This window comes from Chionomys nivalis, chromosome 16 (assembly GCF_950005125.1).
Source record: "Chionomys nivalis chromosome 16, mChiNiv1.1, whole genome shotgun sequence".
NCBI classification, from domain to species: Eukaryota; Metazoa; Chordata; class Mammalia; order Rodentia; family Cricetidae; genus Chionomys; species Chionomys nivalis.
The window spans coordinates 34,163,500-34,182,937 of NC_080101.1; the positions used below are offsets into that span (position 1 = coordinate 34,163,500).

At 37.1% G+C, this 19,438-nt stretch overlaps 1 protein-coding gene across 4 annotated transcripts in view; it reads right to left on the reverse strand.

Annotated features, from left to right (window-relative positions):
- Positions 1–19,438, reverse strand: part of Rngtt (RNA guanylyltransferase and 5'-phosphatase) — a 180,078-nt gene that overhangs the window by 134,522 nt on the left and 26,118 nt on the right. For all 4 annotated transcript variants that reach the window (XM_057790873.1, XM_057790871.1, XM_057790872.1 and 1 more), the window contains 2 exons: positions 15,709–15,818; positions 14,663–14,764 (listed from right to left, as the gene is read on the reverse strand). In XM_057790873.1, the coding sequence (XP_057646856.1) occupies positions 14,663–14,764; positions 15,709–15,818 (212 nt within the window). The remainder of the gene's footprint in view (positions 1–14,662; positions 14,765–15,708; positions 15,819–19,438) is intronic.

Genomic DNA, 19,438 nt, shown 5'->3' on the forward strand with positions numbered 1-19,438 from the left:
ACACGTGTACCACCACCAATACCACCACCCGCACATTTTATATTTTTTTTAATTCCTTCCTTCTCATCTTCTTTACACAGTTCCATTCATGGACCAAAGACAGCAATATTTGCATCAAACATAATTACAAATACTAACTTTTATCCCCTATAGATGCCAGAGTTACTACCTCCATGGGAAATGCCTTTTCGTTTCATAAAATAATATTCGCCCTAAGAGTTTTTAAAGCATCCAATATAATGTTTTATAAACTTCTAACACTGCAATTATGTTATTTACTTAACAGCACGATTATAATAAGCTTCACTATCTTTCTGGCAGATATACAAAGTAGGTAAATCAGCTACCTTAGGAATTAAGAAAAATTTATAGGCTAATTCGGATATTTAATCACTACGTAAGCCAAAAATTCTATAAAATGCAATTTAAAATTAAGAAAACAAAGGAAAAGAAACAAGGTAATTCAAAATCTTGTTTCATGTATTTCCACAAAAGAAACAAATCGATGAAACAACTTAATTCACCAGGTGAGTTTAAAATCAAACCTATGACTACTGTGTTTACCTGCATATATAACATTTCAGCACTTTAAAAAAGAAATCTATCATTTGAACTCCTAAAAATTCAAAAGTTCACATGAACGTCTTCATTTTCACAACAAGAAAACATACACAATACACTAACACCAAAGTCTACTCTGTGTGTGTGCGCGCGCGTGCGTGTGTGAGCACGCGCTCGTGCACGCGATCTTCCAGAAAAGGACATGGGTGAGCATCTTGCTCTATCATTCACTCTGTCTGACTCCCTTGTGACAGGCAGGGTCTCTCACTAAACCTGGAGTTGGGCTCAGTCAGCAAGCCCTAGCAGTCCTGCCCCCAAACCACAAGCTGAAGTTTCAGGTGTTTTCAACCATACCCAGCTTTATGCCTGGGTACTAGGATCCAACTCAGGTCTTCATGCTTGTGCAAGTGAGCCATCTCTCATCTCTCCAGTCCAACCACTTTTTTATTGCTGCTATTAACAATCACTGACAAAGACACAGTTCAAACACTTTATATTCCACATAAATTATCCAAGTTTTCATTGAACATTATTAAAATACTCCAATTATAAAGGTATTTAATTTTGATATAGAGTCTATACACATACCAAAATACTTTACAAGTATTAGCTTTCCTTCAATTCTCAAATCACATTTTTAGTCATGAAACAGATGTGATCTTAAATTCACTACAAGCCGTCAGCTTCATTCTATTATAGGATGACTTGCATGCACACTGATTAAACAGACAGTATGTACTATTTAATTATAATTGCAAAGCCCATTACCTCCTCGCTAATTGAAATATCAATTCTTTCTAATCAAGTTCTTATTTTAGAATGAACTGTATATTAAATGGAAGTCTAGCAGCAGTTGGATAATTTGCCAATGTTTCAATTCAATATTTCAAATCATTTTACTTCATATGTTGTTTATAAAACAAATGGTCTTACTATATCTTGGTAAACTTTGTCTATGGAAAAATCACTAGACAAAAAAAGTAACTTTTTTTAAATTTTAATTAATTTACAACTGAATAGTGAAGAGCTCAAGATGCCTACAGTATCTTAACAGGTAACAGGTAAATCTCCAAGCATTCTCAAATGTCTTGAGTGTTCTTCTGTCAAGAAAACTTGATCATTTTCAAAATAATAGATGTTTCTATTTCAAGAAAGTTCTTTCAACCAGAAATAAAATTAGACAAAGCATAAAAATAAATGTGCACACACAAAAGACAAACAAATAACCCCCCCCCCACACATCATTAGCAGAGAGCTTGCCTGAGGACAGGACCCAGCATCAGATTCTAGACTTCTCCACACTACCTCATGAACAAATGACAGGAAATAGCAACAATGAAGTGTACAATAAGACAGAAAAAAAAAATTTACTCTAAACCACTCAATTTTAAAACTATCTAAAGAAATAAAGTACCATCATCAGTTAAAAGACATTTTGTTCTTGCACAGGCATTGGATTCAGTTCCCAGAACCACATCAAGCAGCCCACAATAGCCTGTACCTCCAGCTTCAGGAGGCGTCCCACACATCTGGCCTCTTTTTGAACCTATACTTACTTGCAAAAACCCGTATGTAGGAGGCATACAGGTACTGTGCTCACAGACAAGCATAAGAAACCAGGAATGTTAAACACACGGGGCTGTCTCTTCAAAGGGAGCGCTATATAACCTGTTTTCCACCTAGAATGCTGGGAGTGGACGTGGTCAACAGCCTGATGATCTCTGTGCTATGTGTGTAGCCAGGCTACAGTGGCTCCCAAAACCTTCCTAACTTGAGCTGCCTTATTTCAATCTAAGGTGCTGTCCTCCCCTCAGACCCTTATGTTGAGCTTGTTTATCTTGACCCTGTTTCCCCAGTTAATCTATAGAAACTATCTTTATGGAAAATATCACATGAGTTTCTCTACATAGTCATAACTTCAGCTTTGTTGTGCAAATGGCACTGAGTTAATAATCTGGAAATTTTTTTTCAACTTGTGCCAGGCTTAAATATGCCTAAAATAGTACCCAGTAGTACTCTCAAAGTTTGAACCAACACCAGCTACTAAACTGGCTTTTCTTTTTGTCTCCCCAAGATTGACACTCTGCTGGCCGAAGTATCTGCAAAGACCCCTACACACACACACACACACACACACACACACACAAACACACACGCATCATCAAGTCTGACAATTTCATTTTGAATCCTGGGACTACTACACAGTAGAAGAACTGACTCCTACAAGGTGTCCTCTTGACTTTCACACATGTGTGTGCACATACACATGAACACTTACACAGATACATACTATAAAAATAAATTAAAATGTAATCAAATTATTTTTAAATAGGCAAGAAAAATTAAAGTCTAACATAGCTGATTAATAACAGACCCTGAACTTACTTTTGTTCTAATCATCTCTAGCTTGGGACAATGAAGCCCATTATTGCTATTTTATTGTGTTCCCAGATGTATACTGGCCTGTTATCGTTTTAAGATGTGTTATATTTGCTTATGCTGTGGAATATTTCTTTTAATGATGCATTCTTCTCTGCTTCATTTGTTTACCTCTGTGGAGCTGTGTTACTGTGCCTGTCTATAAAACACCTGATGGTCTAATAAAGAGCTGAATGGTCAACAGCCTGGCAGGAAAGGAGAGGCAGGACTGGCGAGCAGAGAAAATAAACAGAAGGAAAAATCTGGGAAGAAGGAGCAAAAGAGATCCAACAGCAAGCAAAGAAGGGGCCAGGCAACCAGCCACCCATGGAGTATGATTACAGAAGAAAAGGAAAAAGTCCAGAGGAAAGGGTAGATGGGATAATTTAAATTAAGAAAAGCTGGTATTAAGAAAAGCGGGTATTTGTAAGAAAGAGTAAGATTCCGTGTATGATGATTTATTTGGGAGCTGTGTGATGGGCCCCTCCAAAAAGCCAAAAAAGTGCAAACAACTACAAACAACTACCCAGAAACTTGTTGGTACCAAAGAATCTAGGCTTTGGCTCCAGCCCCGGCTTACAGAATGAAAATTTGCAACTTAACAAGACACTCAGCTGAATTAAAATCCACTCACTATCCTTAACATTCAAATTATTTAAAAAAAGAAAAAGAAAAAGAAAGCTGTAACAGGTAACAAAATAAGAAAAAAAGGTAAGTATCACTGAAGAAACTGCCCAAAAGTTACATTCAATAAATTTTTGCTCTCTTCTTGGACATATAAAAGTTCGTACTTTGATCCTGAGAAGTAAATAATAATAATAGTAAAGACAAACATGACCATACTTTAGTTCCACCTTCTAATTTTTGCATCTCATACATAATACACAACATTTGAAACTCATTATTGGATACAATAATTAACTGTTACTATAATCTCCTGTCAAACTTTCAACAAGTACCAAAGAAAAATCCCTTGCTACGTAACTGAAAATAAGGAATTAAAGACTTGGTGTAAGATAAATGAGCATCCCATTCCCCCTTGCTTCCTGCTAGAAGGGGCCTTGGAAAGGAGACAAAGAATGTAGCTCTCTGGGATGTCATTTTCTTTCCGATTCCAGTCACTGAAGGTAATAAAGCACTGACATGGCAACTGTCCCTCCAAGAGTGCAGTCTGCCTTCCAGATCGCCATGGAAATGTCCTCCCAGAGCTGGAGGGATGGCTCTTGTTCCGAGAGATCTGATGCCCTCTTTAGGCCTTCACAGGCACTTACATGCAAGTGTACACACACACACACAAAGAGAGACAGAGACAGAAACAAAGAGAAAGGAAAGAAATTAAAAATAATCTTTTTAAAGAAAAAGTTATTTTACAGACTCAAAGGCTCACACAACATAAAGACTTAAATACAGGAACTTCTATCTATAATTTACTGGAGTTAACAGAGCAGTCAAATCCCAGCAGACTTGTAATTTGGCAACCACTATATTCTGTCAAGGTTCCAAAGAACAAAGGGATGATGTAGTTACTTCTGCAATAATTTCCTCCAGAATTCACGGAAATGTACACCAGCAAGCCAATCCCAGTTTCCTTCTTCCTGATGCTGCCATTTAACATCTTTACTAACCTCTTGCTAAACCTCCTACATTATGAGAGTATGTGTCAAGCCTTTTAAGACAATTATACTTCATTCTGTTGTCTGTATCTTCTCTTTTTAAAGCATCTATTTGATTTTGACCCATTCAAGGACATAAGCCATGTTTAATTTCATTTAATTCTAAATACATGCAAAATCACTTTTCTACCAAAAAAAATCACTACTGTACATCTAAATATTTTATCACATCACAATATTGTGCTAAGTGGCTCTGAATGGACTGTCCAAATAACCTTCTAAAATTTGTCAGATACTGAATGTTTTTTTTCAATCAGTCTCTCCATATTTTTTTTGTAATTTTTACTCAAAATTTCCAAGAAATATTTTATTGAAAAGATCAACTCTACAAAAAAAAACTTAAGACACCACATTTAACATGCTATACTTATAAGTGCTTTACAACAACTATCCTCCATTATTTGTTATAAACTCAGAAGCAAAAGTTTTTGAGCTTTGGGTGGCCAGCTGTTCTCCTGCACTATTCTGATCTTTTCTACTGCTTGCTTTAAATAAACTTCCCTACTACTTTGCAAAATGAGCTGGTTGTTGATGGCGCGAGTCTTTAATCCCAGGACTCATAAGGCAGAGGCAGGTGGATCTCTGAGTTCAAGGACAGCCTGGTTACAAAGTAAGTTCCAGGACAGTCAAAGCTACACAGAGAAACCTTGTCTCAAAAAACCAAAAATTAGAAATAAGCTAACAATGAAACTGGTATTTTTTAAGAAAGATAATTAAAAGCATGAAAGTATTAAATGTGCTGGTAAATGCCTGTGATCCCAGCACTTGGGAGAAGGATGCAGATAGCATAAGGTCAACTTGGGCTACATGAGACCCTATCTCAAAATTATTAAAACTTAAAAAATAGTGGGAACTACTTGGTTTCAGTTTATGCACACCGGAAAAAAAATAGAATAAATAGCATAATGCTGACATTCACCCTGTTTTTCATTTTTTGTATTTTATGTGTGTTTTGTCTACACCTAAGTCGGTATGCCACATACTTCCCAGTGTCCTCAAAGGCCAAAAGAAAGTGACTAGATTCTCTTGGACTAGAATTACAGAGCTTATGAGCCACTGTTTGGGTGCGGGGAATCAAACCTGGGCTTTCTGGAAGAGTGGTAATACTCTTAACCACTCAGACATTTTTTTAATGAGTTTTAATATTTTTCCATTTGCTAATGTCAAAAATCAAATAATATCAGATTGAGGAAGAGTTTTAAAACTTTTCTGTTGTGTAAGGTATGTGTGTGTGGTAAGAAGCCTGCCCAATACCGAGTGACAGTAGTATGCAGCACATACGTATGAAGCATTTCACCACTTCTATGGCTGGCTATTATGCTTGAAGAATTCTTCTGAGGCAAGCAGGTCTGTGTAATATAATCTATCTATAACTCCGGTTTGATTTCACTGAGTCATGTTGACAAGGACTAGCATTTGTTTTGTGCCTCTTTTATGCATAGAGATAGCACTGGAAAAATCAAAATGTCTACTTGGCTTACAAGGTTGTAAGTACTTGGTCTGGGGTAGAGCTAATAAACTGTCACATTACTGAATAATGTTTAATGGATTACACTATTAGAAATGAAGTGCTTTGGTTTCACTCAGTGATTCTCTTTCTGCTCTTCCAGAGGATCTCAGTTCCATTACTAGCACACACATCCACCTCTAACTCCAGCTGGCCTGAGAGTGCCTCGGCACACACGCGGCATATACTTATACAGAAATGCACATACAAATAATCTTTTTTTTAAAATACTGTGAGTGTCACTTTGTTCACACTGACAGAACAGTGCCATGAGACATTCTAGATGAATCAGTCTAACAACTAAAAACAAATATTTATAACACTAACAGGAATACAAAATGGGGGGGGGGCAACTAGGAAGGCCAGGTCTCAAAGAATTCTAATATACAGATACTTAAATTTTATAATGTAAGCAGCAATATATTTTGTTCTAATTACATTCTATATTCTGTAACTCCAGGAATTTACTTTTTATCAGGCAAAGCTAACACACACAAAGCTTAAATGTCATTCTACATAATTAAAAAATAATGAAGTTTAATTCTCTACCACACAAGAGTATTTTTTAAATTGTTTCCTAAATTCTAAAACGTTATTAAAACCAGTGCAAGAAAGCTCACCTGACAGCAAAATTATCAGCAATAGCTACGTTAAAGCTAGGCTAAAAGCCAGTGACACTCTGTACTATAAGTCAGATTGCACATTTGAAAAGGAGCTGCCATTCAGTTCCCCACTTCTTTACTAATCTCACAGACAGCAGTTCCTTTTGGGAACCAAACTACTATCAAACAAAAGAAATCTGATTTAATTCCTTAAGGTAGTTTAAAAAGAAAGGGAGGGAGGGAGGGAGGGAGGGAGGGAGGGAGGGAGGGAGGAAGGAAGGAAGGAAGGAAGGAAGGAAGGAAGGAAGGAAGGAAGGAAGGAAGGAAGGAAGGAAGGAAGGAAGGAAAAAAAAGAAGCTCAGTTTTAAAATGCAGGGTTAAGAGCTTCCCAAACTTTATTATAAAGAAGGGCTTGTTCTCAGAATTACTGTTCTTCCTAAACCAACGCTGACCTTCATATCTAAAACAAAAAAGCTACCTGCCAACACCTGTTTTTCTGTCAAATTTCTTCACTCCCAACACAATAAGAGAAAATAAACATGAGATGAAAAGAGAATCCTCACATTACTTATCTCCTTCCCGTAGTTCACTGAGGAAGCTCTATTTCCTTAGGCTAACTAACAATTCCTAAGAACTTTAATATGACTCAAAAAATATCAGATCCACTCTCACTGTATAAGTCCCTCTGGTCTAAATCCTGCTGTAGCTCAAGCAGACCTGGACTTTGTTCCGACCTACCTCAGTCTAGGAAGTGTGCAGCACAGGAAGGAAAGGGAAAAATATAAACAAATATACTATTTCAATAACCTTCTGGGTTACAAAATATAAGGGCCATGAAGCATGCACAGATGGAGCGGCCATTTTACACAACCCAGTAAGATGCAGACCCCAGACCCAACAGCAACTGAAAACTGACATGACATTTGTACTAAAAAAAGAAATGTATTTTTAAACCAAAATTCAGAAAGCATGCATGTAATCAAAGCGATAGAAAAAAAGGGTCCTCCAACACAATCAGCTGTGTCAAGTTCAGTCAGAAGCCTATAGTCCAAAAGCTTCCAAGAGACTTTTTGTCTCATGGCTTTGTAGGCTGAGTTTTGCTGGGGGAAGGTGGAGGTGGTTATTTAGCACAAGTTGACCTTGACTTTGCAGCAGTGTGGGTTCCAGATCCTCAGTGGAAGGTCTGAGTGGTCACTGCCTTGCTGCCCCAAAGAACACACTTCTAGCAAAAGCCCTCCTTCAGCAAACAAACAATCCCTATCCTAGAAGAGCAGTAATAACAGTTCATGATCTCACTGGGACCCTTAGTATCTTTGACTTGACTTTCAAAAGCCTTTATAAATCCCTGTATCTTTGAAATATTAAAGTGAGTTTTCTTCCTGCCACTAAAAAAAGGAATTTAATCCATTCCACTAATCTAAAAATATTTCCAGTAGGAATAAAAAATTGTTTTCACTATTTAACTTCAATCACAAAGCTGAGCATGGCCTATAATCCCAGTACTTGGGAAGTAGAGGCAAGAGAATTAGTAGTTCAAGTTCAACTTCTGCTATGCAGTAAGCTCCAGGCTGGCTTGGCAGTGGTGAGACCTTGACTCTCTCATAATTATAATAATAATAACAATAATAACAATAAAAAATAATTTTCAACCACAGAATTGTTTTTAAGAGGCTAGAGAGATGGCTCAGCAGTTAAAAACACTTGTTCTTCTTCCAAAGAACTTGATTAGATCCCCAGCACTTATAACTACCTGTAACTCTAGCTCCAAAGGTTCTGGCGCCATCTTCTGGCCTCCATGAGCACCTACCACACACACACACACACACACACAAAATCTTTTTTTAAAATGTTTTTAAAAGATGTTTACCAGGGACGGAGAGTGGCTCAGTGGTTAAAAGCACTCAGTGCTCTTGCAGAGGACCCAGGTTCAATTCCCACCACCCACATAAAGAATCACAACTGCCTATAATTCCATATCTAATGATTCAGACTTCTGACAGCTCTTATACACAAGTGGTGCATAGAAATATACTGAGGCATTCATAAGTGAATACAAATTAATTTTAAGAAAAACTATGTTTCCCAAAGAGTCTATAAATGACAAGAGATGAAAATATTAAAAGTTAGGGCTAGAAGCTGTGAGATGGCTCAGCAGGTAAAGACACTTGCCACTAAACTTAAAGACCTGAGTTAATCCCAGGGACACACATGATGACAAGAAAGAACCAACTCAACAACTGCAACGCAAGACTGCATACTAGTGAAGATAGTGTCTGCATTCCAAACCCACTCGCGCTGCTTATTTATGCTTGTGTGATCTCAGAAATATTGTCTCCCTTTCTGCTTCACTCTAAGTTATCAACTGGAATGATAATAATAGCTGTGCTACAATAATAAGAATTAAAGATGTTCTGCATAGAGTGCTTAAAAAATTGCTTAATACCACGTAAGTATTGTTACCTGTCATAACTGTTCCTACAACTAAAGTATACAATGAATACTGTGTAGTCACCCTGCTATTTAAAAAGTACTATTTAAAACAATAATAAATATTATTCTCAGAGTTTTCTGGGTGTCTATATTAGTAAAATTTGACTTTGATTTTTAGGAGAAGTTCATTTTCCAATTGTCAACTTGGCTACTTCCTCAAATTGCCAGTGGTGAAATAAAACAGGCACTCCTGGACAACCTTAAAAATGTAAAAACACATATTACCATACTCACTATTATCTAGGTAATACTACTTTTATCATAACCTATACAAAGACAGGTAAAAGCAAATCAGTGTGATTCCTTATAATAAACAAAAAACTGGTAACACTCTCAATGCCTCAAGAATAAATAAACTTCTAAGCAGCAATCCTTTTTTGCTTGTTTTTGTTTTTCGAGACAGGGTTTCTCTGTGTTATATTGGTTGTTCTAGAACTCACTCTGAAGAGCAGGCTGGCCTCAAACTCAGAGATTCACCTGCCTCTGCTATTAAAGTTGTGGGCCACTACAATCAGGCTATATTTATTTTGTGTCTCACTGTGTACATGCTCAAATACAGGTGCCTTAGAGGCCAGAAGTGGCTATTAGATCCCAGGAGCTGGAGTTACAGACAGTTATGAATTGCAATTGGGTTCTGTCTTCTTGGAAGAAAAGCCAGTATTCTAAACCGCTGAACCATCTCTTTAGCCCATGAGCAATCAGGTTTTTAACATGTTACGGCATTAGAAAATAGCCATGTTGGGGCTGGAGAGATGGCTCGGTGGTTAAGAGCACTGACTGTTCTTCCAGAGATACTGAGTTCAATTCCCAGCAACCACACGGTGGCTCACAACCATCTGTAACGAGATCTGGGCCCTCTTCTGGCCTGAGGGCATACATGGAGGCAGAATATTGTATACATAATAAATAAATAAATCTTTAAAAAAAAAAAAAAGAAAATAGCCATGTTTAGAGAAAAAGCGAGTTGCAGAGGCTAGGCTGCATTTGTCTGACACATAAGAAGCCCTGAGTGACAGTACCAGCCCCGCAATAAATTAAAATTAATAAGTCATCACATTATATAGCTTAGTTCTACTTTCAAAGAACAGCAAATCTCACATGTTCTTTAGGATAAGGCCAAGTTTGAGTACCCACCCACTGACACGAGGAAAGAGATAAACTCAATGTCTTCACTATATTATCTCTTTCTCAGATATCTGGGTCCATCTGCCTAGTCTATTTTGAAAATAAAGCTCAGAAATACTAACAACAAACAGGATTTGTATTTTAGCCAGGCGGTGGTGGTGTTGTACACTTTTAATCCCAGCGCTCAGGAGGATCTTTGTGAGTTCAAGACCAGCCTGGTCGACAAACTTGAGTTCCAGGCTATTACACAAAGAAATATTGTCTCAAAAAACAGGATTTTCTAAAGTCTCCAAGCTTCAAATTTGCTATCTCTGAAATACAGGCAACTAAAAATTCTCAACTAGGATGCTAGCTGTGTGTATAGCACAAGTTTTATTTGTATCTGTTTAGCTCTAAACTGACTACCAGATGTGGAATAATATATCTGATTTACATTTGTTTCAAATGCTATTTCAAAGAGGTTTTTCTATTCAGAATGGAGAAGACTGAATGCTTCCTTGCTAAGTTCTAGACCTGTTCTAGTTTTTACCCCAAAGGTCACACATAAGTTTTATCTTATTTGATTTCTAAGTTTGTTTGAGATCAAAATCACTGATGAAGATGCAGTTATTCAGAGGTATCTAGAAAAATTATAAGAATACAGTTACTCCAAAACCACAGAGAAACCCTGTCTCTAAAAAATCAAAAAAAAAAAGAAAAACAAAGAATACAGTTAGATGTTTATTATCAATGATTTATGATTTACTACTGCACTGTGGATTGCAAAGGTTCTAAGCTTATACTCATAATCTTGAACTGAAAAGACTTATATTATTTACTTACTTACTTATTGAAACTTATGTGTTCTTGGGATTAAATCCATGGCTTTGCCATTCTAGGCAGTATTCTACCAGTAAATTATATACCCAGTAAGTTATATGTCTCAGATATCTGCTGTTTCTCTTATTTTGCTCAGACAGCTATTCTTACTTTCTTTAGAACCTAAACATGTGAAGAATAATTATTCTTTAAACATTTCTGTAGAGCTACCTATTAAATGTCAGTTCTACTGTGGTTATAACTATGTAAAAGTCTGGTATCAGAACTTGAGTTTAATTTATACTTTTGATAAGCATCTTTATATACAAGTAATTTTCAAAAGGAAAAGAACACTAAAAGGAAAAAAAATCAGCTATGAGGGTAACATTTACTGACCACAGTTCTGAACATTTCATGTAAATTTTCTTTAATCAAATTTTCTGGTGTATCTTTAATTTAATGACTAACCACTCTAGATTAAGTTACTGACTTTAAACTGCGCATTAGGGCAGTAACCATTAAACTCAGTAAAAGTCAGAATCAACCAGGAAACTAGAGTGTTTTTCAAAAATGTGTATTGTCAGAGCTAACCCAGCTCCATTTGATTTAAGTCTCTGCATATTTTTCCTTCAGTAAAACCTACTACAATGGTACGTAACTGTTATCTAGGAATTGTCCTAAAAGATATCATGATAAACTGAAAAAAAAAAATCAGAATGTTTTGCCAGAAAGAAACTAGGGCTAAGCAGAAATGTGTATTTGAGCTGATGTCTTGCATCAAATGTCTAGAACTCAAAAAGAGGTAGGTGAACAAATATAAAAGCATATATGATGGAGGAAGGTCATTGGCTAATAAAGAAACTGCCTTGGCCCCTTTGATTGGCCAGCCTTTAGGTGGGTGGAGTAAACAGAATAGAATGCTGGGAGGAAGAGGAAGTGAGCTAAGACGCCATGCTTCTGCTCTCCAGGGCAGACGCGATGAAGCAAGCCGCCAGGTCAGACATGCTGAATCTTTCCCGGTAAGACTGGTGCTACACAGATTATTAGAGATGGGTTGATCGGGATATGAGAATTAGCCAGTAAGGGCTAGAGCTAATGGGCCAGGCAGTGTTTAAATGAATACAATTTGTGTGTTGTTATTTCGGGTAAAGCTAGCTGGTGGCTGGGAGCTGGGTGGTAGGAACTCAAACCGCAGCTCCTTCAACACATATATACACTAGCTAATTAGCTATAATTTGATTTGGTCATTCTATTTCTACATAGTATAAAAGACAGTTTAAAAATAACTATTAATTCAGAAACATCTGAAGCTTCTTTAATATTATTCACTAAATAGGAGGCAATTCTAGAGTCTCATTACCTTATCCACATCATTCCTGTCTGAACGTTTAAATCCAGTCACTAGAATAAACATCACCTACAACAATTACTGATACCTACTCAAGGTATTCAAGCAAACAACCTGGGGTAATTGCACTGTTCTGTACAAAACCAACTACAGCTGCAAATACAGAATCTGTGACAACATACTATACTTATTCATATAACAGCTATTTCTAAAATAGGATAGTCACAGGTCATTAAATACTTACATCAGCACATGCGACATAAACCAGACACTGAACATAATGTTATAATCAAGGAATATTTTTATGAGGAAAATCAGGCCTATCTGCCTTTGAAATGTACATTTAGAAGTTACATTTTAAAAATAATCAGAGACTGGAGAGATGGTTCAACAGCTCAGAAAATCTACTGCTCTTGCAAAGAACCTGGGTTCAGTCCCACACCCACATGTTAGCTCGTATTACCCGCTCTAGAAGAGTTGACACCCTTTTCTAGCCTCTGTAGTCTCCTGAACACCCATGGTGCACACTCATGCTAGCACACATGTCCTAGGTAATTTTTTGCCCACCTGACATAAACTAGAATTATCTAAGAACCGTAATTGAGAAAATGCCTTCAATCAGATCAGCCTGTGCACAAGCCTGTGGGGCATTTTCTTGCTATAATTGATGCTGAAGGGCCCAGCTCACTGTAGGCAGTGCCACCCCTGGGCAGATGGTCCTAGATGATATAAGAAATTAGGCTGCTCAAGCCATGAGGAAGAGCAAGCAAGCCAATGAGCAGCACTCCTCAATGGATTCTGTTCAGTTCTTGCCTCTAGGTTCCACCCTACATGATTCTCCTTCATGCTGGCTTACAAAATAAAACTCTTTTCAAGCTGCTTTGGGTCATGGAGTTTTATCACAGCAATAGAAACCTAGCCAAGACACCACCATACACATAAAAACAAGGAATTGTTTTAATTTAAAAAAAATAAATAAATCTTATCAAGGTGTGGTGGGTCGCATTTGTAATCCCAGAAATGGGAAGACAGGGTAAGAGAATGGTCACAATTAAAGGCTAGCCTGGTCTACATAGTAAGTTCCAGACCAGTCAAAACTACAGAGCTCCTATCTTAGGGGGAAAAGTCTTTTAAGAAGAACATATTCAGTCATGGGTTGGCAAACTATGACTCAAAAGAAAATGGTGCCTACTGCTTTGCAATAAAGTAAGTTAGTTAGTTTGTGAGTTTGTGTCAGGGTCTCCGGTACCTCGCACTGACCTTGAAATTGTTATGTAGTTGAGGATGATCTTGAACTTTTAATCCTCTAGCCACCATCTCACAAATGTTGGGAATACAAGCTTAAGCCACTATGGCCCAGTTTTACTCAGTGTCAGGGACTAAACTCAGGGCCTACCCCGGCTAGTCAGGCACTGTAACAACTAACTACATCCCTGACCCCAAAATTAAGTTTTCCTGAAATACATTTACATAAAGATACTAGAATAGCCGGGCGGTGGTGGCGCACGCCTTTAATCCCAGCACTCGGGAGGCAGAGGCAGGTGGATCTCTGTGAGTTCAAGATCAGCCTGGTCTACAAGAGCTAGGTTCCAGGACAGGAACCAAAAGCTACGGAGAAACCCTGTCTCAAAAAAACAAACAAAAAAACAGATACTACAATAAGATATATCTGGCAACTAAATTATGAAATAAGGAAAACAAAAAGAGATCCCAAATGCGTTCGTGGTGCCACCTACCTATAATCCCAACACTCAGGAGACAGAGGTAAGAGGATCATATTAAATCAGGTATGATGGCTCACACCTGTAATCCCAGCACTGGGGAGGATAAGAAGATTGCTGTAGGTTCACCAGGTGTTTAAGGCTAGCCCAGGTTAAAGTAAAATTCTGTCTCAAAAAATTAAAATAGAAAACCTTTTCACAAAAGCAAACAGAATTCTACAGCCAAAATTCAGCAGAATGAACTAAAACTTTATACAACTTAAAATACCAACAGATAAAAGCTATATAATTTCTGAAACACATTTATTTCGCTGTTCAAATCAGAAACTCACACCCTGAGAAGTATATACTTTCCCTAACAATATAATATTCAAGCATGAGAGTTATTTGTGTAATTGATTTTGAGTAGTCAAACTTACCGAGTACCATCTGCTTTCCAGCTTACTTTATATGGCTTCTGCTCTAAAAGTCTAATATTTTGCTTGTCCATGGAAACAGGTTGTGCTCCAGGGAACCCAGACCTTAAAAAAAAAAAAAAAAATTATTCTGTCATAGCTACAACCCATATAATGTTATCATTGTGTTAAACCGATCTCAAATGGCTCACAGGTTGATCACAATATTCTTCCTATCACGAAATGAATTTCAAATGGAATAGCATCAATCTCAGCCAGGAATAGTGGCATATTACTTTAAAATCAGCACTCAGAAGGCAGAGGCATGTGGATTTCTGTGAGTTTAAAACCAACCTGATCTACATAGTGAGTTCCAGAACAGCCAAAGCTACACTCTCTCGACATTTTAGAATACAAGTTTACAGGGTACTAAATGGCCACTGCTATAATATAAATACTGGGCTAATTTGAAAATATTATTATGCAGGGCTGAAGAGAGAGAGCTCGGGGGGTAAAATGATTACTATGAAAGTATGAGCGCCTGAATTGGGATCCCCAGATCCCAATCAAACCAAAGCCTGGCAGGCATGATATAATTCCAGCACTGGGAGGAGCGTGGGGGTGGAAACAGGCAGATACTGGAGTCTAGTATTGTTAAGGTAATTAAGCTAAAATTCAAGCTTTTCCCTGAAGTTTAAACCACTCCTGCTTTACTATTTAGATCATGCACAATAAATGATGGGGAGGGGAGCACCCAGCCCACAGGTGCACAGTGGAGGCAGAGGGAGACACGAGGAGTCTTCCTCATCATTAGCCAGCAGAAACAAAGAGATCAACGAAAACAACTCTGGTGACAACAATAATGTTGTATTCTTGAGAATGATGTAAATCAACTAACCCTGATTCAACTTAACTGGTACAGATTACCTTGAAAAACACCTGACATCCTCTTACACACTCAATGTACACACTAACTTTAAGAAGCAAAAAAAAGTCAAGTTAATGTCTTTATTAATTTTAAGTATAAAATAAAGAATAAATTTTATTTAAAACTTGAAAATATGCCTTACCCTTCCCAGCCACAGAACTGATGACATTTCTGCTGTACCTCTCCTAACTTTGGTTGAGTTGTTACTTGAGTTACACCTTTAACAGTTATACCTTCCAAGAAAATAGCACCCTTTAAAGGAAAGAGAAAATAAAATGATAATATATATGTACATATATACACACAAACATATATATAAAGGATAAATGTATTTACAAATTAATGAGCTAGTTAAACCTAAGAAAACTCATATTAAATAGAAATGATTTGTTCTGCCTGCTTTACAAGTGGCATTTATACTCCACCAGACACGGGGCTCAGGCAAAAGGATTCTAAGGTCTCCATAGGTTATATAGCAAGATCCCATCTCAAAGCCAAAGAAAAGAAAAGGTGTACTCCAGGAAAGTCTACAAAATTTTCTGTGCTTCTGTTTTCATACTTTTTAAAACTAAAACATTAGTCTAAGTGTATACTAAATCAGTTTCAGACACATCAGAGAGCTTCTGCATCACTTTCAAATAAAATTATGTAACAACTCTAGCTGACAATGTCATTAAAGAATAAAAAAACCTGGTCTACAAGTTGCAAAGTTCAACCTTCTGGCCAAGATCTGTCAAGCAATGCACTTAGGAAGAGGAAGAAAAAATTCAGAGTTCATCCACATATCCACTTTGTCGGGTCCACAGGAGTCCTAAGTCTTTCTAGCAGACAGACTCTTACACTGTTTCAAACTCAGAATGAGATGTATCGTCACCTAAGAAATCTTCAATTCTGACTGCCTTAAAATAATGATAATGTTGGGATCCCATGACCTAAGGATAAAGATGACCAGTGCTTTCCTGTTATACCATTACCTTGACCCAACAACAAAACTCCAGTCCCAGGTGATCCAACACATTTTTATACCCCTATGGGCCCCAGACATACACACACACACACACACACGAAATACTAATACACATAAAATAATAAATCTTAAAAATGAAAACACTTCTGATGCCAGCTGTGGTGATGCATAAGTATCATTCCAGCACTATGGAAGTTGAGGAAGGAAGCCTACAAGTTCAAGGCCAGTTTGGCCACACAGTAAGTTTGAGGCCAGTTAGGCTATATATTGACAACCTTATTTTAAAAAACACTTTAAAAATGGGCCATTTCTATTAATAAATACTACTAACTAATGAAAATAAATTCTGAAAGCAAAACTCTAAGGCTTGTAATACAATGACTAAGAATACCCAAGTGGTGTCAATATCCCTATAAACTATCATCCTAAATATGCCCAGCTGTGCCTTGTACCTGAGCGCTTCTCTTTTCTTAACCAGCATGCTTAAAGTCAGTATTAAAAATGTCTCTAATAAAATCCCAAATCTGCTTTAAAAAAGAAAAGGGAAGAAATGTACCCAAGAGTACAAATGCTAAGTAAGCACTCTACTAGTTCTTTGGTGTAACTTTAAGATTTTTCTCCACTGGAAAGGCATGAAAAATAAACCTTTAAATTGTATCTCATTATAACTATTAAAATCAAAAAAATCAAATAATATTTTCAAAAATGTATTAAGCATATATGCTCAAGATTAATGTTGTTTTTTAAAGGTATATTTGAAAAGCCAGACATGGTGGTACAAGGCTGTAGTCTAAGTCGTCTACGTATTTCAATTTCCTTATAAAAATTTATCATAAAGAGCAAGCAGGGCATGTACAATGGCTCAGGATGTAAAAGGCCTCTCAACCAAGCCTAAAGACATGAGTTTGATCCCCAGGATGTTGTCCTCTGACCTCTACAGGTGTTGATGGGTGTGCATATGTGTATCCATGGAGAGAATATCTGAAATTAACAATTAGGAAAATAAAAAGAGAACATAGCAAGACACCAAGGAAATCCAGAAAATCATAAGGACATACTTTAAAAAACCTGTAATCCACAAAAAGAGAAAATCTAAAAGTCATCAAAAGTCTCCCAACCAAAAAAATAAAAAAAAAAAAAACAAAAACAAAAACAAGAGAGTCCAGTGCCAGATTGTTTTAGTGCAGAATTATACTAGACTTTAATAAAGAGTTAACACGAATACTCTTCAAAATTCCAAAAACTAGAAACAAAAGGAACATTGCTCAATTCCTTTTGTGAGGCCATGAGCACTTGATACCAGAACCACACAAAAATTCAACAAAGAAAGAGAACTACAAGGCAATTTCCCTTGTGAACATAGACGCAAAAATACTGAATAAAATACTCGCAAACTGAATTCAAGAACACACCAAAAAGATTATCCACCATGACAAAGTAGGCTTCATCCCAGATATTCAGGGATGATTGAACATACAAAAATCAGCCAATGTAATCCACTATATAACAAACTAAAAGGGAAAGAAAAAAAACCACATGATCATCTCATTAGATGCTGAAAAAAGTCTTTGACCACATCCAACAGCTCTTCATGATAAAAGGCTTGGAGAGAATCAGGAATATAAGAACATACCTAAACATTTAAAAAAAAAAAGCAATTTACAGTAAGCCTATGGCCTAGTCTCTTCTGAAAAGAAATTGAGAGATGTGGAACAGATGATTAAAAGAAATTCCACACTAGCTCAGAATTGAGAAATAAATAGTTATTTATTTAGGAGTAAATTCACAAATCAGAATTCTCTGCTTGAATGGAAAACAGAAATCAAATCCAGCAATCCTGCAATCAAAAAGAGCACGGGGGGCGGGGGCACTCTGCATCAGTATATATGGTCTAAGAGGCCAGTAGGCAGGTAACCACAAGCTGTAAAACTTTCTACAGCAGGCAGAAGTAGATTTTTGGCATACGGATGAGTGCATGCCTGTATCCATGCATCAGAGTCCCGGGAACTAGAATTACATACAGTTATGCACTGCCATGAAGGTGCTAGGAACTGAACCTGGGTCCTCTGTAATAGTAATAAGTGCTCTTAACTGCCGAGGCCCACTTTTCAAATTTTATGTGAGAGTATTTACCTGCCCGGCTTTTTTATGTGGTGCTGGGAACAGAACTCTAGTCCTCATACCCTGTATATGCACTTATTGAATGAGTCATCTCACTAGCACAAAATTAAGTTAGTTTTGAAAATATTTAAAGCAATTTACATTTGTGGGTGGTCTTATAGTCTTCAAGATGTGCAAGCACAATTAAAAGTTTTCCAACTAAGAATTTAAAGAAAAGAACCTAAACTAACAGTTACATAATTTATATAAAAAAAAAACCAAGGCATTTTTCCTCCTTGCTGTGAACCATTGTCAACTAAGACATGACTTGTAGTGTCTACTGGCCAACCACAATAAACCTTAATTACTAACTTCATTAACACTTCATTTCCTCCACACTTCTGTCATTTTACCTTTGGTCTATACCAAGTCTGTCTGTGTACAAGTTAAAGAGTCCTAGTCCTCTTAACGGATCTCCTGTCCCTGCAGGAAAGAGGAAGATAACCCCACTCTACCACATCCAATTAAACACAAGGTCTCGTGTATCCTATCCTCACCTACAACTATGTAGCAGAGGGTAGCCTTGAACTCCTGAGTGCTGAAATCAGCATTCACCACTTATACAGTGCTAGAAAAGAACCCAATGCTTCATGCATGCTTGGCAAGTATCTACCTACTGTGCTGTAGCCACAACCCAACTCCTAATACTTCATTAGACTTATGCCTAGAAAATTAAGAAAAGTTGACTAGAGAAGTAGAAGTTTTCTAAGTTGTATAAGTACAAAGGAAATACCACCTATGACAG